Raw genomic sequence first — 24,032 nt, 5'->3', positions numbered from 1 at the left:
GTTCTTATATATAGTGTGCACGGAACGCTATTGTAGCTTTGGATATAATTAGGGATGAAGAATAGCTCACAATTCTCAATAAAAAAAGTAAAGAAATTAACACATTTAAAATAGTATTATGGCTCTCTGAAGACTGACCATTTGACTAAGACAGTTTAAAGATACGCTATTGTGGTTTAAAAGAAATGACTATTCACCTAAAAAAGCTTTATTAAATTTTGGATCTCTGTTTTAAACTAGATACAATAACACTAATGGCTGACAGCAAAGTCATGCCACCGTACAACAGTTTGATTTTTAAGTATTTCTAAACTCCACTGATTGTCGCATCCTGCTTTATCTTTGTTTTTGTTCCACATCAGAAATCATTGGGGATGGTCATCTATTCTTGTAATGGCTAATTCTCAATCCAAGCTTTGTTTTTTAAACAAAAACAATCCGCTAGAAGACAGAATGTAGCCACTTACAGATAATGCTTATTTTATTTATTTATTTCGGACACAGCGTATTCGTTTTAAAGGAAGAAAACAAGACTTTTAAAGAGAATTAAGAGTTTGGAACAATGAAAATGCAGACTGTTAGAACTCTGTAGTAAAGCACAGTTAAAGGAGAATCGTTTGGCGTTGATCGTTAGAACAACGTAATAATTTACCAAACAAAGAGGTCAATGCATTTCATTGTCACTGCTTAAAAACCGGCATAACAATAGACATATATTTTTAGTTTAATTAGGATCATTTTAAATCAATAAATTTTCGGAGATCAACGTCAACGAACTCGTAAGCGGAAAGGAAGTCTTTTGCATGGGAATTAGAGCTTCCGAGAAAGAAAAACGAAAATAATAAAATAAATAAATAATGCAAAAAAATTCTAATAAATTTTATAATCAAAATTCAAATATATCAAGGAAAAAATGACTTCATTTTAATCTAGTATTTTACCAACCATAACTATTCTTAACCATATTGATGTATAAATCTTTTAGTATTTTTATAATTATTAGATATTACTTAAAAATTAATTTTATAGATGTGAAGTTGGAAAGTTAACTGCAATAAAAAATAGTTTAGTTTACAATGGTTTTATTTTTATAGATATAAAAAAGAGCTTTCTTTAAATATCCATTAATCCATTCCATAAATCTGTAAATATCCATTAGATGTGGTTTTTCGATCATTCATTTAATGAATTCGGTTTTACATAATGAAACAAGATCATAGGGTTTTGATTGCCTTTTTTTTTTGTAATTGTAAACAAGCTTGATAAAATCTGTTCCTTGAATAATTGTAAGTTTTTAGAAACTATCTGGAATTATTTCTTCATTATAAACATCTTATTCTTTATAAGCTGATACAGTATTCAACTTTGTCTAAGTTTTAAAAGCAGGTTGTATTTTGATATTTTCGGAAACAACAATGGAAGAAAAATTCAGAATAATATATTTGTATTAATAAATAAATCGGATTGAATTTCATGTCAATAGTGAAATATGTTGTTGTAAGATAAATTTAAAAATACTTTTAAAATTATTAACTAGACAAAACTGCATAGCTGGGAAAATAATTTTTGAGCTTTAAAGTATTTTATGCATTTTTAAAATTTATTTTACTGTTTTATATTTTCTGCCATTATGGTGGGAAAGCGTTAAAATCTTACTTCATTCTTAATTAATAAAAACTATTTAAAAAAAACTCAAAATCGATCCAAGTGCATATTCTTAACTTCCAAAATGTATCTGTTGTCTATAGTTTTATTTAGGAGGAGGTAGGAATGGTAGTAAATTGGTAGCTATAGTAATAAGGATATGTTCTGAAGAGCGTCAGTACAGGCACACACATACATTCTCCTTTGTTAATAGTAGAGTTTGAGTGTTTAAATGAATACAATATACTATTTCCCGTATTTCACAGAAAATGTCAAACTATCCTGTCTTTCTCCTCTAGTGGGCTAAGGTTGTATGCACATGTTAATTTCATATATACTAAGAAAAGCTGGATTTTTAAAGGAAAAGAAGAGATGTTTTTATTTTATATGACAATTAAAAATATTTTTTTATAAAAACCTTATGAAATCTCAATTGTCTTCTTAAAGTTTACGTCAATTTACGTGGTGCCAGCCATGACGGTTTCCACTCTGGTACCTCCTCTTTCTTTCTTTGGGTTAAAAAATACATCATTACAACATAAACAATCAATGTTTGACTTGTTTATATTGTGTTCATAGGAAGATGTTATTCAAAGGAGCTATGAAAGCCCCATCTAGCTGTTACACCCAGAGAGTGATGTGATGGCTAGCATGACAAAGCAATATTGTTTTCTCTAGACCGTTGATAAGAGTGAGCCTCATCGTATATGTCACGAGAAGGAGATTTGTGCTCCTCATATAAATTCTAACAAATTAAAAATTGCTCAATAATCTGTTTATTGAAACCTGTCGTTCTTCAATGTTGAAGTGCTTTTTGGAAACCTTTTGCCAATGACTTCAATGGGATAAAATGTGAGTGAAATTGTGTTAATGCTGAAAAAATGCGAGGAATCAATTTGCAAATTATAACGCTTTCTACAATGACGCACTGAAATGACAACCGTCAATCAGTTAAGGATTTTGATGTAGCAACAGACATTAACCACCCCTATACCGTTGAAATGCTCTATGAATTCATTAGCTTTCCTATCAAAATCTTTCAAACCAACAATCTAACTAATGACAATATCCTTATTCTCCATTGAGCGGAATTTAAAAACTTCTTAAAGTTTCACATCTGGCCTACCTCCTCAATTTTTGCCAAGGCATTGATGACGAAGTGAAAAGATTTGCTGGTGATTTTTTTACAGTCATTAAAGAAATCCCTTAATAATCCCAGCCAACTCTCCATAGTAATTATTCTAGTAGAGCACGATATTGTACGATGTTGTTTGACATTTTGAATGCCGGACAATAACAATGTTATTAGACCTTTTGTGCTAATAGTATAGAAATAAAATGCAACAAGAAACAGACTATGACTTTTTGATGTTGAAAAGCAAAATAGGTGGTTTGTCCATATTAGCGAATCCGGAAAAATGATTCTACTGTGAAAGAAAATATTTCAATAATGTAGGAATTTCACAAAGAACTGTCCACTAATTCTTTGGAAAACCTAAATGACAAAACAAAAGTGAAAACATCACTATTATGGAAATAGAATTTTATGACCCCAATTTCCCGAAGAACTCGAGAAGATCTGCCCGTCTTTTATGTGACTAAAACTTTTCCAACAGCCTTACCACGCCAACCTTGACCCTGAACTGAATTTTGACGATCAAATTTTTATGTGAATTAACTCTTTTTCCTTTTTTTTATCTTATAAGTAAATATTAAATGAAAATAAAATCCGACATTTTGAAGCTGATTACAACAAAAAAGACTCACGCGACGTATTAATCCAATACAATAAAAAAATTGTAATATATTTTTTGTTATGTAACTCATTCAATATGTTTATAATTTATTATAATGAAAGATAACATTTACGAAATTTATTTGAATGATAGATTTTAATGTCTTATTCCTTGATTATAAACTTCCCATTTAGTCTGAAATCAATTTTAATCAGAACATACTTTTATGATGGCGTACTTTTTATTATTTATCGGTACAAAATTTAACAAGATCAAATATATCGAAACAGGTTACAGCAAAAAAGGCTCATTTGTCACAGTAATTCTCATCAATAAAAAATTTTAATATCTGTTGTTACATAATTCATTAATATAAAATATGTTTATAATTTATTATGATGATTGATGTCATTTACCAAATTTAATTGAATGATTGGTTTTATGGTTTTATTCTTTTAATATAAACTTCCATTTAGACTGTATTGAATTTTAATCAGAAAATACTTTCATAATGGTACTTTTTTTTTATTATTTATGGAGTACAAAATTTAACAAGGTCCAATATATCGAAACTAGTTGCATTAAAAAAGACTCACTCGTCACATTAATTCTCATTAATAAAAATTAAAAATAATATTTGCTGATATGTAACTTATTAATTACTACAGTATAACGTATGATTATAATTTATTATGATTAAAGGTCATCATTTAAGAATTTAATTGAATAATATAAATTTTAAAATATTTCATTCTTTGATTGTAACCTTTTGATTTAGTATATCTGAATTTTAATCAGAAAATATATTTGTAAAGGAATATTTTTTATTCTTACAGCATCTTTTATTCTTACTTTTTTAAATTCTTTTTATTTTTTATGTGTTTTTGTTTATTCTTTATGTGTTCTTTTTTTAATTCTTTTTAAGTTTTAACAGTATTGAGAAATTCCGTATTACTTAGTAAACGGGGCGGCTGAAAAGAAATGGCACAGTAGCCGCTTCATCTCTAGAACCGGGCAGAAATGAAACATAAACATTCGAACTCGAACTGGGTTGAATTAAATTAAATATTTCTGATAGTCGAATGAAAAAAAAATTAATTAAGAAATCTACATTCTGATAGCCCAATCTTTCCAATGAATTTTATTTTCCCTTTCCTTATCATGAGCGGGGATTTGGATTCATTTTCATTGGAAGATGGGACACTCAATCCGTTCCAGTTGGGATGCGGACACCTGTGGGGGAAAGGGGAAATTCAAGTTCATTGGCGAAGGTCAGGAGTTGAGGAAGGACCTGCGAGTGACCTGCATTCCGAGTTTATAAGATCCAGGAGAGTCACGTGGAGGGGAACCCACCAGATCAGCAACGACGGCTCGGCTGTTCACTCACTTCCCTGCCTCGAGGAAGCGGATATAAAGCGAGAAAGGTTAGTTCCATTTTATATCGACCGTTATTCTGTTAACATTCGTTCCTTCGATTTTAAAGAATTAATATTTGTATAACAATTTCTTATCATATAAATGTAATATTTTTATAGGAAATTTTGGTTATATTTAGATTGTCTGATATACTTAAAGAATTAATATTATTTATCATTTAAATAGAATATTTTAATAGGATATTTTGATTATATTTAAATTGTTCTATTCTTATTCGCTAGAGACACTTAACAAAGAATTGTTAAAGTAAAGAGCCACACACACAAAAAAAATGGATGTGACATGTGTAGTGAAATTTGGTTGATTATCAGCAAAAAGGACGTTAAAAACTCGATTTATCTAAAAATTCAAATTAAGAAATGTCAAGTGTAAAAAGGAGTACAGAAAAGAAAAGAAAAAAAAAAAACATAACATTTTTTTTTAATGTGGAGCAATTAAAAGTTCTTCTCAAATAATACGTAACTAATAAGTAAATAAAAATATTTTTTGAAAAATGAATATTTACTTTATTAAATAATCAAAAAAATAATAATTTTGTTATATAAACACGTAATTTTCATTAAAAAAAATGCAATACTTTTACGCATCACAAATTTCAAAATAAATAGTATAATATGCAATTATGCTTTCAAAGATTTTTAAGTGAAATTTTTTAACGCTTTTTTTTTTTTTTTAGTTGAATACATTAAACAACGCTGAATTCTTCGAGTGAATTTTGTGTCTTTAATAAATTATTCACTCTTCACTTAAGAAACTGATATTTTAAGGCTTTTCATGTCTAAATTTTTCATACCGATTGAAAATGTGATTTATGTTTTTCCATTTTCTTAATTAACTTAATTGAATTTCATTGAGAAGAGTTTTAACATTGATATATTTTTATAAGATGCTTAGCTGCTTTAAATAGTTTCATCATTTTTACTTTAACAAATCAACAGCTGTGCAATAAAATATCAACTATTTGCGGATTTCTGATTCATTATTTTATGCTAATCATAAAAGTATATTGTTTGTTTGGTAAAATCATACTTATTTCACTTGTTAATTTGCAAAGAAATTATTAATTTTGGAAAAATAAAACACTAAATTGTTTTAGTTATATTTTATTAAACAATTTTATTTCAATATGTTTTTATTTGGATCATTTCTTAATTCTTAATTTCATCCAATTTTTGGGAAATTTCAAGTAATATTTTTTTTTATAGCAGAAAGGTTGAAATACTTGATTTGGCAAACGAGTTTAAATTATTATTATCTTTTTTTAAATTCAATGGTACTGAAAATGACCTTCAGTTTCAAATTTATATTCTAAAATCGTCAATGTTTTTTCAAACCAGTTAATTTTTATTGGTTTTGGCCAGACGGAAAGAGAAATATAAATATAAATGAAATTGCATTGTAAAATCTTCTCGAATATTCTGACTCGAATTCATGATTCAGCTTTACATGAAGTTATTGTCACGTAAAGCATGTTATAACAATATAAAAGGAATCATCAATCGAAATTTCAAAAATAGTTTTTGCCATCCTTGAAATGATTTCACACATCGTCTGATTCATTTTCCCAAATCCCAAACATTTCTTCAGAAGAGCTTCTTTCTATAACAATGTATAAAAATATTCGAGAATCATTAATATATACAGAGCGTCTTAAAAGATTTCTTACGACTTTTAAGAATGGGTGGAGTGTAGGGTGAGAAGCCATTTTAGAGATAAAATATATAAATGCATACCCTCTTGCATTTATGACACAAGAAAAGGATGCATCAGATAAAAGGTACAACACAGCTTTAATGGAATACAAATTCATAAATGCGAAAGACACATTTTCAGTCACATTTCTGCCAGTTGGTCTCTAAGTACGATAATTAAAAATCGCAATTTATTGCAGACATAATATTTTGTAAGTCCTCTTTTCACTAAATGAGTGGATTTCTATCAATTTTGCATGAAATTCATCTGTTAGTCCGTCCATGTGAACACGATAACTCAGAAACATAAAACCGAGATGCACGAAACTTTGCATATGGATTTATTATTAATCCTCCCATTCCTAAGACTATTTTATTTCAGGTGTTACAGAATACTGGAACACCCGAGTTTCCCTTTCAAAGATAAGAAAATTTCCCTACCTTATCAAAAGCAGCAATGACAACCTATATTCTCAAAAAATTGTTGTACAAAATAAATCTCAGCTTATTTAATAATAATATTGATACATAATACTGATCGCTATGAAGAAAATATTTGCTCCGACATGTTTTGAGTGTTCTTAGAAAGCATCACTCTACCTCAAACCCATCTGTGCCAGCGTCTGTGACGAGCAAAGCACACACCACTGGTCTTCAATCAATCACACATAACGATTGAGGATGGAATTTTACAGTGACATTCGAGTGACTCGAATTCAGACGGGATAGTAGCTTCGTTGAAAGAGAGTTTGGGGCCTTTCCTTACTGATAGAATAAAATTTAAAAAAAAAATTTAAAAAATCGAAATTTGTCTATTGAATTAAAGAATCGTCTGATAACTCGAAATGAGCTATTTAGACAAATGGAATGGGATATGTGATCTTGTAAAGTGTCACTATTGGTCTGTATCTAATTTTGGACCTTGATCGATGGACAGAAAAACATTCAACGTCCGTTCTGTTTCCACATTGTGTTATGAATTATAAAATGCGACATGTTGCGTTAGCATACGAGAGAGTCGAGACACTCATTCATTTAAGACAATTTTGTTTAATTCAGTTGGCAGCAGTATTAATGCTCCTAAATTTACTTTTGTTACAGTTTATGTTCAGAGGAGATCGATTGTATGAATGTACAGAACAAAAGTGAGAATAATTTGTTTTGCTGTTATAAAGCTGAAATTGTGGGTAAACAAGATATATTTCCATTATGATTTACACTCATTTTGGAGATTTTGTATCGAATGCAATGTAAAAATACATTCGTTTCAAATATATTTAACCATTAAAAAAAATGCCCCAGAAAATTTTTCCAAAAGTGTATAAATGATAAAATGCAGAATTCTTTTTCTAGTGTAGAAGAAAATTGAATAAAGAATGTCAGAAAAGAAAAATTAATTTCAGAAAAAGCAAAAAAGGGTCAATATTCTCTCTCTCACACACATACACACAAATAATTATCTAACCACAAATGTTACATCATTTCTTTACCGCTGAAAGAAAAAAAAAAAAAAAAAACTGTATTTAGTCGAGAAAATGAAAAAAAAAAAAAAAAAAAAAAAGAGGCAATTACCTGAACATTTCGTTTTCTGCTCTTGCTAAACAACCTTTATAGTTCCGGTCTGGTTCAGCCCAATTTTGGCGGGAAAAAACAATCACATGCACAGTGGAATGTAAACACTGAACGGGGTACTTTTTTAATTCTTTCAAATGAATGTCTGATTATTTTTGTAAGATTTGCAGAATTCGTTACATCGTTGCCATACTTCCTAACTAATTTTGCACGTTCAATATAGGACAAACCACAGCACTCGTTTTTCGGTTCTTATTATGGGTCAGTGACGCAGTTTCAGTAAATCATTAAGTAAAACTATTCGTCGCATCGATGAGTTTCATTTCTATACGCTTCAAAATTTTTGTTGTAATTAAACTTCGTTAGAATATTTTTTTTTCTATATGATCTATATTTATATGATCTATTTGTAGCTTCGTTTAAAAAAGTCTTCTAATAAGCAACCATAAAATTATTTTAAGCACATATTCATTATATCCTGTCAAATATCATATGGCTCGCATCGAAATAATTGTCATCGCTTTCTTAAATGAAAGGACCTGGAAGTAAATTATCCATTTAAAAACATTTAATTCGTAGTTATTGGTAGTAGCATTATGTCGCTAACGATTAGAAGAAAACGTGGAATGAATTTTAAAAAATACATTTTTATTAACTCCTTCTCTCTACTTTACTTGTCTTCTCGATACCAATTTTCTAAAGATTTTAAACTAACAACCCGATGAGTTACAGATATTAAATTTTAAATATTATTCAGAACTGGATGATAATGCAATATTAACTCTCTTTATTTTCTATCTGTTTAATGTTTGTTCGGTAATAATTTTGTAATGAATTAAAAACTTTCATTAACGGTAGATGGCGCCCTGCCACATCGTTAGCTCATCGGAAAATTATTTAAAATCGATTGCAAAATTTCATATTGACAAGATTGAAAACAAAAAATAATCATTTAAATTTTTTTTCGTATACCTTAAAGTATACCATATTTTAAAAGGGACTAAAATATAAAATAATTTCTTCTAGCTCCATACAGATTCGTAAACTAATTAATATATTTAAAATTGGTTATAATATATTTTAACGTATTTATAACATATAGCACTGAAAATTTGTGGCAGCGAATTTTAAAAATTTATTTTTGTATTGTTTAGCATTTTTGCTTAATGTTAAGTTCGTTGGTTGTTGTGTGTCTTATGGCGCTGGTGTCAACGGATGATCCAAAAGTGAATGATTAAAAAACATCACATAATGTTGGCCTAAAATATTATAAAAGTAGCTTAAGTACTGTTCAATAAGCAAAGCATATCAAGTGCAGGGCATATTTTTCAAGTATTTATCATCCTAGGAATATGCAATGTTGTATAAGATGTTTTAAATCAACCCAGTTAAATGGGCTGTTTTTAAGTCACGGAAATCTTTTTTTCAGAAGAGTTATTGCTGTTTGAGAGATGTTTTTCCAGAAAAGGCGCGTTTCAACTGTTTCATTTATGTATTAATTTATTGCATTTTCAATTGCAAATGACGTAATTTCTTCGCCCATGAACCATGTTTCTAATACCATGAACTGAGAGGTTATCTATTGGCATGGGTTCAGCGCTGCAGTGCAGAGCAATGGATTCATTGCTATCAATAACTATCGTATCATTTGTTTTATTTTGCTAAGTTGGAATATTATCGACTTACATTGAAACTGAATTCGATATGTGAAAAGATAAGACTGTCCAGAGGGTTTATATATATATATATATTATCTTGTATACGAAATATAGTGAAAGTATTAAAATCATCAAAATATTCAAACTCGAGATTTTAACGAATCTTCTCGTTTTAGACCTCCCTAGTTTGAAAAATATATTTTTGTAAGATATCTCTCTCTTTGTCCATCCATTTGTGTGTGACAAAGATAACGCAAAGAACGCTTTGAGCTAGATGGATAAAATTCGGTCTATGGTCTTTACACTAAATTTGTAGATTTTTATCGAATTTTCAGCAAAATGTGTTCAGAGAAAGTCTGTCTGGCTGGCTGTTCGAATATAAGTTAGCACGTTTATTACAAAGTGAAGAGACCTAGATGGATAAAATTCGGTATACATATTTACCATTTTAACATAGACAACTGTCAAATTTTGAGCCGAATCCAATGAGAAAACGACCGTCTGCCAGTCTATACTGTCTGAAAAATAGTCTGTACTGTCTGTCAGTCTGTATTTGTTTGTGACAAAGATAACGCAAAGAACGCTTTGAGCTAGATGGATAAAATTCGGTCTATGGTCTTTACACTAAATTTGTAGATTTTTATCGAATTTTCAGCAAAATGTGTTCAGAGAAAGTCTGTCTGGCTGGCTGTTCGAATATAAGTTAGCACGTTTATTACAAAGTGAAGAGACCTAGATGGATAAAATTCGGTATACATATTTACCATTTTAACATAGACAACTGTCAAATTTTGAGCCGAATCCAATGAGAAAACGACCGTCTGCCAGTCTATACTGTCTGAAAAATAGTCTGTACTGTCTGTCAGTCTGTATTTGTTTGTGACAAAGATAACGCAAAGAACGCTTTGAGCTAGATGGATAAAATTCGGTCTATGGTCTTTACACTAAATTTGTAGATTTTTATCGAATTTTCAGCAAAATGTGTTCAGAGAAAGTCTGTCTGGCTGGCTGTTCGAATATAAGTTAGCACGTTTATTACAAAGTGAAGAGACCTAGATGGATAAAATTCGGTATACATATTTACCATTTTAACATAGACAACTGTCAAATTTTGAGCCGAATCCAATGAGAAAACGACCGTCTGCCAGTCTATACTGTCTGAAAAATAGTCTGTACTGTCTGTCAGTCTGTATTTGTTTGTGACAAAGATAACGCAAAGAACGCTTTGAGCTAGATGGATAAAATTCGGTCTATGGTCTTTACACTAAATTTGTAGATTTTTATCGAATTTTCAGCAAAATGTGTTCAGAGAAAGTCTGTCTGTCTGGCTGTTCGAATATAAGTTAGCACGTTTATTACAAAGTGAAGAGACCTAGATGGATAAAATTCGGTATACATATTTACCATTTTAACATAGACAACTGTCAAATTTTGAGCCGAATCCAATGAGAAAACGACCGTCTGCCAGTCTATACTGTCTGAAAAATAGTCTGTACTGTCTGTCAGTCTGTATTTGTTTGTGACAAAGATAACGCAAAGAACGCTTTGAGCTAGATGGATAAAATTCGGTCTATGGTCTTTACACTAAATTTGTAGATTTTTATCGAATTTTCAGCAAAATGTGTTCAGAGAAAGTCTGTCTGGCTGGCTGTTCGAATATAAGTTAGCACGTTTATTACAAAGTGAAGAGACCTAGATGGATAAAATTCGGTATACATATTTACCATTTTAACATAGACAACTGTCAAATTTTGAGCCGAATCCAATGAGAAAACGACCGTCTGCCAGTCTATACTGTCTGAAAAATAGTCTGTACTGTCTGTCAGTCTGTATTTGTTTGTGACAAAGATAACGCAAAGAACGCTTTGAGCTAGATGGATAAAATTCGGTCTATGGTCTTTACACTAAATTTGTAGATTTTTATCGAATTTTCAGCAAAATGTGTTCAGAGAAAGTCTGTCTGGCTGGCTGTTCGAATATAAGTTAGCACGTTTATTACAAAGTGAAGAGACCTAGATGGATAAAATTCGGTATACATATTTACCATTTTAACATAGACAACTGTCAAATTTTGAGCCGAATCCAATGAGAAAACGACCGTCTGCCAGTCTATACTGTCTGAAAAATAGTCTGTACTGTCTGTCAGTCTGTATTTGTTTGTGACAAAGATAACGCAAAGAACGCTTTGAGCTAGATGGATAAAATTCGGTCTATGGTCTTTACACTAAATTTGTAGATTTTTATCGAATTTTCAGCAAAATGTGTTCAGAGAAAGTCTGTCTGGCTGGCTGTTCGAATATAAGTTAGCACGTTTATTACAAAGTGAAGAGACCTAGATGGATAAAATTCGGTATACATATTTACCATTTTAACATAGTCAAATTTTGAGCCGAATCCAATGAGAAATCGACCGTCTGCCAGTCTATACTGTCTGAAAAATAGTCTGTACTGTCTGTCAGTCTGTATTTGTTTGTGACAAAGATAACGCAAAGAACGCTTTGAGCTAGATGGATAAAATTCGGTCTATGGTCTTTACACTAAATTTGTAGATTTTTATCGAATTTTCAGCAAAATGTGTTCAGAGAAAGTCTGTATGTCCGGATGTTCGAATATAATGTGATGCAAATTACAAAGCGAAGAGAGCTAGATGGATAAAATTCGGTGTACATATTTACCACCTATAATAGAGACACTTGTCAAATTTTGAACCAAATCTAATGAGGAATCAACCGTCTACCAGTCTGTGCTGTCTGAAAAACAGTCCATACTGTCTGACTGTCTATCAGTCTGTACTTTCAATAATTATAAACCCGGAAATTCAAAAATGCAATGATTTAAATATGTCAAATTTGATATGAGATTTTGTGACTACAAGTATATCAAATTTATGTATTATGTATCAAATTTTTATTTCAATCGGTTGGAAAAAATGCGTCTGAAACACAAATTCGATTTTCGAATAATATTAACCGCTCACCGAGGATTAATCGCTAAGGATGATAGATTCAGTAAAAATTGTAAATTCACGCTAAAGGGTAATATTTTTAACTACTGTAAGCCAATGCCATTCACGGCGTTTTCTGGAATGGTACATTTGTAAGAAAGTATACGAGACAATTTTAGTAGGCCACTCCAGCTGGTTTCTGTTGTAAAATCTTAGATTTTTGTTTGTTTGTTTATTGTTTTAAAACCCCTGACATTCTGTGAATTCATAATTGCTGAAGCCACAACTTCGATAGAAACAGGATTGAACTATTTCATTTGATAAGAAAGAGGTCAAAAAGAATATGCTTCTTGGTTACATACGGTTGTTGTGGGAATAATTGTAGATTTAATATCTTTCCTGCAGGTTTACCTTCGTTCTGAATGACAGCTGAGCATTTAGTCAATACCGTAATTTGAGTATAAGATGGATACGTAGGTCCTTTTATTAATTGTTTTGCTACAAAATATGATAAGTTTCTTTCAGTCTTCACATCCTGCATTCGTTCACCGTTTGCCTTTGGGGACAGGAACGTGAATTTGATGAATGAGGCGGCTGAAATTTGAAGCATTTTGTTTCTGCCTCAAATTCTGTATTGGTATGATCAAACAAAGAACATTGAGAACAGATCTTTTTTGCGTGGTATTTTTTGATATTTAAAACAACGCAAGATATTTGAAATATACGGAAGGACTTTGAAGTTATCTTTTTACATTTCGAGCTAACTGATAAGGGATATTAAAAATCAGGATCAAATGTTAAAATGATATGATTACAGTACTTTTTCTAGTGTCATTTGTTTTATATTTGTGATATTCTGATCTGCCAAACCTTACAAAATCTAAAATCCTAGAGCAAACAATAATTCTGTTTCAGAAATTACTTCACGTCACGAATTCAGACTTTTAAGGGAAACAATGGTAACGGGAATTTCAAAAAGTTGCTTGGCTGCAAGGAATGATTTCGTTAACATCACCGAGACTGTTTTGATTTAAAGATCTTTCGACTGGAATTTATGAGTATTTTTTGAGTGATTATCTATCCTAGATGCACGCGCGGGGTGGAGGAATCATCCCACAGGACGGGAGATTTGTGTCACTAAGCCTAACTTTGAAAAAAAAGTTTAAGTCATTATTGTTTCTACCTTTTTAGATTATTAGTCATTATTATTAGTGATTCTTCCTCTGACAAATTACGCTTTTTTTCCATAATGAATGGAAACCAAGGCTTCACGTAATGAAAAGATAAGTGCGCGAAATATATCCGAAAGCTTCGCCGAATACAATAGACTAACAGTAAAACCCCAAAAGACTAGTTTTACAGTTACACAGTAATAACAAAAAAAGAAGAAGAAAAGAATTTGGAGATTCTATCAAGTGGAAAGTTACACAACCTAGTTCTATTTACATTACTCTTACACCCCCCCCCCCCCGCAACAGCTGAGGAATGAAATACCAAAGGCTGGATATGAGCAAACTGAAGGTCAGGGTATAACTATATTTATTTCAAAAGTAATGTACACAGGGAGCCATCTGTATAGTAGCGTTTAAAAATTGTTTCAGCTTAAAATGCACATATGCATCATCCGTCCCCTAAGCTCGATTTCCAGAAATGCATGGGTGGTACGCCCGGCTGTGAGAGATGCACACATGACACGCCCGTCGCGAAAGGGTTTTAAATTCAACACGGTATATAATACTTGACTTGACAATAGAAATTATTTTTTATTTTATGGTACTGAAGAAATTCTAGAGATGATGAGGGATGCAAGAAAAAACCCGTAGGTGTTTTTTTTCCAGTTTCAATGTATCTCTATGCTTCGAAAATGTTTCATTTTAATAATGTTAAGAAATTGTTTTACTTTGTAATTATGTATTAGGTGTGAAATCCTGTAAAAACTGCAAAACATTCCATTTATTTACTTGAAATTAAAATTTTACATTAAAAATATAATTCCAGACATAAAGGTCGCCAGGCATTCCAGGCGACCTTTAAAAATATTTTTTAAACAAAGAAAAATCTCTGATTCTCCCTATGCCACAATATAGGAAAAAGGGTTTTAGAATACGATTATTTCTGTTACCTGCCGATAACTCCTCATATGACCTGATTTACAGGAAGCATTTTTCCAATTTATCGAATACTTTTAATTTCTAAATAAAAAAAAAGCAATCCACCATCTTTTAAGAACACAGAGACACATTTCTTTTTTTTTTTTCAACATTTTATCAACAATCTCATTTTTTTTTTTAAATTTTTCCCTATTCATTTCTGAAGACGGTAAGAATTCATGACTATAAGCAATGAACTGTAGAATAATAAAACCACCATTTCATCTGACTTATAAAATGCTCATAATTTAATCTGGCAACAGAAAGTAAAGAATAGTGCTTCTATTTTGAACTACTCTGATCTGGTATCTTTGACCTTCATACAATTTTCTGTGGATGGCTTTCTTTCAAATGAAAATGACCATTCTTCATACGCCCTACGGAATCGCCCTTCCACAGAATGCCTGAACGCTTGTAGACGGCCATTTAAATTACTATGCTTTACCTCGTTTGAAGACTAAATGAACGTCATGAATGTCAATGCGAAGCTTGGAATGACCTCAACCTCCAAAGGTACGTGCTTGTAAATGAGACTGAAGCCTAAACGATACCGATTCGATGGTCCATTTTTAGCTATTGTGGAAACAAACGTCCTTTTTTCTTTGATTTTTTAAAAATTTTTAATCTGAGAACGCACTTGACGTTCTAAATATTTTTTTTGTGAACTTACTAAATGCATATCTTATAAGTAAGCATAAAAGAAAATAGATCGTATAAAAGTGGAAAACACTTCCAAGTTCGCTTATTTTGTAAGATTTATAAATATATAACATTCGAAATATTTTTTAATATATGGATATTTGACAATGAGTACATTCAAGATTCATGCTTTCGCCAAAGGGACAGTAAATATCTTTAAAATAACCTTATTCTGCACTGAATTAATTAAAATCAGCTCAACTACATCGTTTCTGTTTGGCTGTTATAAATATTTTGTTATCATCAGTTGCACAGTTCATTAACTTCACAATTCAGTCAGTTTTTTCTTTAATTCTTTATAATCGAAGTACAGTTTTCTTGAATTAAATAGGCCTCACTTCTCCAGAAAGAATTTTATTTTTGTAGATTCACGTCATTAAACGCAGATTCTATTCTTCGTTTGCTGTGAAATATGTGTAATGACGTTAAGCAAAATATATAAATAAATAAAGATGTTTATTAACTTTTTCTTTGTATTATACATCCTTATTTAAGAACCAAATAGGAATCTTATGGATATACTTTTTTTCTAGTGATTGGCCATTAAACAATATATTTGTTTACAATCGATATCGGATTACAGTTAGAGCTTGTACTGAATGTTTCGTAGTTTGTTTGTTTTTAATTCAAGTTTAAAATCTTCAAACAAATGAAACTTTTGGGAGACAGAATAACTCATCCCTTGAATAAATTATGAAAATATGTATCTCTAGTTTAGTTTAGTTATATTAATGTCCCATTTTCAAAGCAACACTTAGGATATTTGGAATGGACCTAGTCATTTTGCAATGAGGCCAGGCGGCGAGGACGACACCTGAGCTGGCACCCCCTCTCCAAACTTCCACACCACACTAGCTGGAGGACGTTTGGCTCCGAATGATTTCGCTTGCACCAGACCTTCTTACACGACGTGAATCTTGTGAAATCGGCTATCCAGCCTGAAACCCACCAGTCCCGTAACCGAGAGCCTACCACCAGGCCACCGCGGTCCGATATGCATCGCTAATACAAGCACAATTGAAAAAAATTTTGACTGGTTAACGTGTATTTTCAAATCTCGTTGTAATTTTAATGATAAAACCGAATGGCTAGAATTTAATAGAATCCCTATTCAGAGCGTTGTGGAAGTAAAATAAATAAATAAATATTAACAATCGTCAGAACGTTTAGTCTTCGTCGTGTTCGTTTTAAAACATGAAATAACGACTGATTGAAAAAGGTTAAAAATAAAATATAATAATATTAAATTTTAAAAAGAGTGGAAAATACTGACACAGAGTTATGTTTAAACTTGATATTTCTTTGCCTTCTATTCTCTAATTGTATTGATCTTGAATATGAATGAACATTTGATAGTATCCTCCTCGCTCTTAGACAATTCTTAATTATAAAATGATTGAATTCGACGGCAATGGAATACTGCTTTAGTAAGGAAGTGTGCGGTTATTTTAATTGTTTATTCATTTTTCGGAACTTTTTGGACTTGTTTTTCAGTATTCCAAGATGATCCGCAGCATGGTTTGGCTTCTTACGATTACTTTAGACCGACCTGAATCAGTACATTTTTCTATTTTTTCGGTTACGAAGTATAAAGCAAGCATTGTAATGGTAAAAAAAATTATAATTTAAGATTTTAACGAATCTCCACGTTTTAAATCTCTGTAAGGTAGAAAATCCCATTTTTGGCATTATATCTGTCTGTCCGTTTGTCTGTGACAAAAGATAGCTCAAGAACATTTTGAGTTAAATGGACGAAACTTGGATGAAAAATTCCTGTTGTAGGTAATCATTATAAGATTTAGAGGAAAAATTAAATATCTTATTTAAATTTCACCCTTGTTGTTATAAATTAAACGATTAAAATATACGGGACGGAAAATTACAAAATAAATAAATAAATAAAGAATTATTTGCAGAACAATTTTTAATTTGATTTTGCCCTTCATTCTAACAATTTTTCTTTAAATCTAAAGAGCAGGGAAAACTTTTTTTTACTTCCATTTCTAACAGTTTTCACTGTTCCAGTTCTCTGGCCGATAATCCATTATTAATTTGTATTTTTATGAAATGTGATATTGATTAAATAAACATTTCTAATTAAATAAATATTTATATTTATAAATATTTATTACATTTTTAATATTTATTACATTTTATATGTATAAATATTTATTAATGAAATAAATATTTGACATGGTAAAGACATGCTTAGATAATTAATAATTTTCTGACAATCTGGAGCGGAAAATTTACTTTTATATTCTGTTTTTTATAATTTTTTTTTTTTACTTTACTTTGGATATTTAAATCTTACATACAGTTTTAATATCTCTCATTCTTTTCATAGAATTATTTAAAACAATTGTTACTGAAATTGTTTGTAAAATGTATAGCTTTTGTTTAAAATGAAAGGGATAAGAAATTGGCAACGTTCCATTTAAGGGAGAAAAATTGCATAAGGAACTCATTTTCGTTGTTAATATTATTCTTTATTTTCAAAATGGATGTGAAGAAATAAATTTTTTTTAAATATCATCTATAAATTCAAAAAAAAAAAACGCTTTGAGGATATATTACTCAAGAAGTATTTTATAATAATATTCAATACTATTAAAAATTTCTATTTTATATTACTGAAATAATTTTTCTGTAGATTTATCTACCCACATTATGCTTAGCCAATTTTCGTCTTAAAAAAACTGCAAAAATTAGTTATAGATGTGGATGGTTACAATAGGATGACAATTATTTTATTTTAGACTTGCTTGATGCGACAATAATATTAAATGAATCAAATGATTCAGTAAACTTTCAGGTCTAATTTTAAAATCTGTTTTTTTTTTTTTGTTTTTTTTAGAAGTGCAAAGGGTGCTTTTTTTTAAATCAGTTTTATTAAAATATTTCTGAATTATTTTGATAAACTTTTAACTATGACTTTATGAATTTCAGATGATGATGCTCGTGTTTCTGATTCTTCTCACTTCATGGACTGAATGTCTCCATGCTGATGTAGGGATGGAGCCTGAGTACTCCCCTGCTTCGTCACTGCACATCGAACCCACTCTGTATGCATCGGCATCCGAAATGTCTCCTTATCCGCGGCATCTGGACATTGATGCGCTGAAGAACATGCCGCTCGTCATTTTGCATTCTCGGACGCCCATCAAGCTGAAGATGATTCGAGGGGAGAATATGCAAGACGTTCACAAATCTCTGACACCGGAGAGAATAATCAAACTTTTGAAATCTGCGGCATCAAGTTATTCAGAAGAAAGTAAATCAACACCCAAAAAGGCATCCCTGAGAGAAGCCAAGAACATCCATTTTGACTCTTCTCAAGCTAGATCTCTCTTTTCGCTTCCATTGGGTGGCCATCAGAGTTTACTGCCATCCAGTAGCAACCTTTTTTCCAGGCCTTTTGTAGCTCATGAAACAGGGAGCGGTTGGCAACAACGTTTCAGAAATTCATTTTCGAACATGTTTTCATTTGCCAAACCTTTTAGCGGAATGGCTGCTACGAATAGACCAGTGTTTATGTCTTCACCTCAACCCAATTTTCAGATTCCTGGTTCTTATAACCCTTTCCAACAGCCATTTCATTCTTATCCCTCAGGCATGTGGAATCAGTTCCAACCAGTTCATTCATTCAGTTCAGGCGATTTTTCGACAGCTGCTTCTGTTTCAAATCCAGCAAAGCTGCAATTGGGTAGTTATTTTAATCCCTATCATCACAGTGCCATACATCAAGGTCAGTTGGGTGGCGATTTGGCGATGTCGGGAGCCCATATGATGCCCCACCGCATCGTTCCAGCGCCAAACCATGCTTTTGCACATTATGTTTCAACCGTGCCACGCCATAAGCCTCTTTTCAACAACGTAGGAGGATTGAAAGCGGCTAGCTTGGAAATACGAAATGCATTTGCAGATTTCACGGCTTCCGATGAGCACGGGCCGGAGGTGAGTCAGAAGTTTGGATCAGTTGGACACGTTATGAATAAATTTCTTGACATGATGGGTTTGGGAGCGGCTGGTGGAATAACAGATGATGGCGAAGGAAATTTTGGCGGTGCTGGAAACTGGGCTTCTATGGAATCGTCGCCAATTTCAAGATCCCTGGATTTTTATCCAGGATATGGAAACCAAGCTCACTTAGACGACATCGAGGATTTCCCTATCTTTCTCGAAGACATTACAGAACAGTTTCTTACAAAAATGAATTTAACGCATTTGTTGAAAAATGATACCAAAACTCCTGATTCAGATTCAAAGAAAGATTCAACAAAGGCAAAATCGTCGTCCTCCGATGTTAAAGAAAAGTCAAAAGATTCTTTAAAAATGAAGGAAAAACCTGCTACGAAAGAGAAAATGGCTAAACCAGATGCACCAACCCATACCGAAAAAGATTTGCCGAAGTACTCTGACTCTCTTTACGTTCCAGCACATACTCTTGAAATGATGCAGAATAAAAATAAGGATAAGGAGTCTACCTCGAAAGGTAATGCCAAACCAAACCCGAACAGCAGTATGAAGATGGATGCATCTTCTGATAATAATAAGAAAACATCCGACTCTGTTCCGGATGCTCCACTCGTTAACTACAGAGTACCGTCAACACTATCTACGGTTGCTCCTCATGATAGAATCCCTCCTGTTGCAGTTTTCAGCTCATTTCCTCCTAAATCTAGTGATGAACCAGCACCTGCGCCACCATCGTATTCACCAGCCATGCCATTACCTCAACATGAATTTGAGGACAATCCGAATAAACTCGTCGATGAAGATGACCTTCGCCCATGGGTTCCAGTCACCAATGGACGCGGGTATGTTGAAAAGAGGCCGAAACCCTTTATTGATATCACTAAAACTTCGGACCAGCCAAGAAGTTTAAAAATAGTGGAGCAAGTGCTTTCAAGTTCCTCGAGAACATACTAAAAATGCATTCCATTTTATCTAAAAACTTTATTTTTCTCTGGGAAAGGTGCAATTCGATTGCGATGATCATCCAGATAGATAATAACCATCGTTTGCATATCAGAGATCATTTATACTAGATATCTTTTCTTTTTTGCTGTGGACGAATGCTGCTTTGCATAATATTTATTAGGCATAACATTTTGCGAAGAAATTCGTTTATGTTTGTTCATTCATCAAGTTAATTCAATTGTGATATGATATGCCAGTTGAAAAAAAGTGTTAATCTTATGTTTCTGTTTATCATCAAGCGCAACATTTATTGAATATTCTCTGCTCTGTTTATCACCAAGCTCTTATCTCTTTCTGCTCTGTTTATCATCAAGCTCTTATCTCGCTCTGCTCTGTCTATCATAAGGTTGCTCTCATCTCTCTCTGCTCTGCTTATCATAAAGCTCTTATCTCTTTCTGCTCTGTTTATCATCAATCTCTTATCTCTCTGTTTATCATCAAGCTGGTTATCAAGTTATGCCGCTCTTATCTCTCTCAGCTCTGTTTATCATTAAGCTCTTATCTCTTTCTGCTTTGTTTATCAACAAACTTTTTTTTTATATCTATCATCAAGCGCTTAAGCTTTTTCTCAAGCTGTTTATCAAGTTATGCTACTCTTATCTCTGTCTGCTCTGTTTATCATCAAGCGCAACATTTATTGAATATTATCATGTCAATTTGGAAGAAATAAAAAACGTGTTTATTAATCTTTGTTGCATGTAATGTTACTGAATGTTATTACTGTTTGTTATGTAATATTACTGAAAAACTTTACTAGTTTTCAACTAAACTTGACTACTAAAACTAGTTTTTGAGTTGTTTTTGTTTTTTCCAGAGAACTATTACGAAATTTTTTTAATAAAACAGTTTCTAAATTCTTGAATAATTTTTTAACAATGAAATTTCATGAAAAAAAATTCGAAATTTATAATTTTTATATTTTGTATTACCTAAAAATTGAAAATATTTGAAATAATAATTGTACCCTGTTGAAATAATAAGCTCATGAAATTTGTTTCTTCATTTCATTTGTTCTTTGTTCAATATATTTTAAGAAGCACTTCAAAAGCACACAAGTTCTGGTAAGATGGATTAAAAATGATACTTTTATTAGTGTTCTAAAAAGTCAAATTTGTTTATTTTTTAACTTTTCAGAATCAAAATCTAAAGAAACTAGATGTAAGAGTGAATGAAGGAAAAGACGACGACAATTTTTGAACTAAAAGTAGAAGTAAAGATCAAATTTCAATGAGTAACAGTTTTAATCTTTTGCACTCGGATGATGACTTTCACTCACCATTCAAGACGGTGCATTATTTTGACGTTTTATTTGTTTATTTTTAAATTTTAATTATTAAAAATACCTGCAAAATGGAAAGAAGATGTAGAAAATAATTCAGAAAAATATAAATTAAAACAATTAATTATATATGTATTTATTTTTCGGAGCAATAAACTAGTCTTTGTATTAGGTGAATAATTATGCATCGAATCCATTTTCCGCGTGCAAAGGGTTAATAAACAAGACTTTAAAAGTTCACAATTTGAAATAAATTAATTCAAAATATATTTAAAACAAACCTTTTTATGAGTGCACTAAAAAGTAAAATGTGTTTACTTTTCACTTTTTAGTCTTTAATTCAAGTCTTGACTTATTATAAATAATATTTGAACTCGTACATGAAATGTTTTCTTTCATTCATTTAGATCTGGCGTTCCTCACAAATTTGATTTGAATAAACCATTAAATGATAACTAAGCTGGGGAAAATGCAAAATGGAGCATCGTCATCAGAAATATGCAAACTTTCAGAATTCATGCACGCCAGGAAATATCAGCGCAAAATCAATTGAAGAATTCCTTTTTTGCAAATACCTCAAGTTGAATAAGTAGCACTAGTCTAATTCAAACCTATCATGACCGCGATAAAAATTCGATTTGTCTAAAAATCCGAATATATAAAAAAAATTCGATTTAAAGATTAATAAATGAAAGGAAATGATTTTTTTTAAAAATCTATCAAAACAATTTTTGTCTCAAACTGTTGCCCACTAAAGTAACATTAAAGATTTATTTTTAATAGGTAACAGTTGTAGTAAACAAGACATAGATTTTTAAAAAATAATGTTAATATATAAAGAAAAAATAATTCCACAAAATGAATAACTTTAAGAATGATTTTAATAAGTAATTTTAATAAGCAAATAATATACAGTATTTTAAATATAATAATAATAATACAATAATTGTGCTGAAAAATTACAAAGCAAACACTACAATTCACATCTAATAGGATAAAAGATATTTAGCACTTTCTCTATTGTATACATTGCAGTAGTAAAGTCCTCGAATGCAACAATTGCCTAAAAAAATTCATTTATGGTCGCTGAAAAAGGCATTAATAGGTGCAATTCGAAATATATTTTTAAAAATAATGGGGATATTTTTTTGCAGTCTTTAATCGAATCATGGGCGAAATTTTAATTTTATGCTAATGAGAAGATTAAGGGATCAGAGAAAAATAATAAAATTGTCGACGAATTAGAATTACAAGGGGAGTTCAAATGAAAAGGTACGAAACGTCGTAACAACGTAAACGTTAACATATTTGCCTATGTCGCTATGGGAGAACGTAGCGAGACATCTAGGAATGCGATTGGAGTCTCCGGCGAAGATCGAAGCATGCGCGGGCGTCCACATTCACAGGAGAGAGGAGAGCCTCTTATAAAGAGCTCCGTCCAATTGACGTGGCATGTTGAATTTCTCGAGCACAGAAGAATCATTAACTCCGATGTGTACTGTGAAACACTCCGAAGACTATGCAGGTCCATCAAGAACAAAAGACCGAGGCTACTCACGGAGGGTGTGGTTCTGCTCCATGATAACGCGCGTCCACACGTCTCCAGAGTCACACACGTGGAATTGGACAAGTGGGGGCAGCTCGACTATCCACCTTACAGCCCGGACATGTCACCCTACGATTTTCATGTCTTTGGTCCCCTGAAAAAACATCTGAAAGGGAAGCGCGAAAGACGCGAACTCAAGGATGCTGTGAAGGATTGGGTCTCGTCACGGCCACAGGAGTTCTGGAAACAAGGAATCCTTCGGCTCGTTAATCAATGGGATCGTTGTGCCCAGGCCTATAGTGTATACTTTGAATAAAGTCTCCATTTATACCCACAATGTCGTTTCGTAACTTTTTATTTGAACAACCCTTGTAGAATTTTCTAACTAATGAAGTTCCACTGTACAAGGTGTCCATAAAAAAACTCTGGGTTTTTAAAAATCTTATCTAATAAACGTTATGAGTTTGGTCAGATTAATTAATTAATTTTGAAGAAACCATAGCTCATCAAATTTCATTCACCCTAGTTCAGTTGTTTTTTCAACATTAGATAGCATCGTATATCATTGACCTTGAAGTAACGTAGCAGAGGCTCATTTCATAGGGCAATACGATGACGGTGCCACAACAAAAGGCTCAGTATGTTATCTGGCTTATAGAAACTGGGTCGGTTACCAATGTACAAGGAAACTTT

The 24,032-nt window shown here is 31.7% G+C and overlaps 1 protein-coding gene across 1 annotated transcript; it reads left to right on the top strand.

Annotated features, from left to right (window-relative positions):
• Positions 1-4,728: 4,728 nt before the first annotated feature.
• On the top strand, positions 4,729-21,314 carry LOC129971052 (uncharacterized). Its single transcript, XM_056084522.1, has 2 exons — positions 4,729-4,804; positions 18,481-21,314. Exon 2 carries the CDS (start codon positions 18,481-18,483, stop codon positions 20,461-20,463), a length of 1,983 nt encoding a protein of 660 aa, XP_055940497.1. The 5' UTR covers positions 4,729-4,804; the 3' UTR covers positions 20,464-21,314.
• Positions 21,315-24,032: the final 2,718 nt, after the last annotated feature.

Source organism: Argiope bruennichi, chromosome 6, assembly GCF_947563725.1.
Source record: "Argiope bruennichi chromosome 6, qqArgBrue1.1, whole genome shotgun sequence".
NCBI lineage: Eukaryota > Metazoa > Arthropoda > Arachnida > Araneae > Araneidae > Argiope > Argiope bruennichi.
Note: the sequence above shows the minus strand (reverse complement) of the source record. Positions and strands in the feature narration are given on the sequence as shown.

Excerpts from the sequence above, each read along its gene's own strand:
- LOC129971052 (XM_056084522.1), top strand. The coding sequence starts at position 18,481 with ATGATGATGCTCGTGTTTCTGATTCTTCTCACTTCATGGACTGAATGT.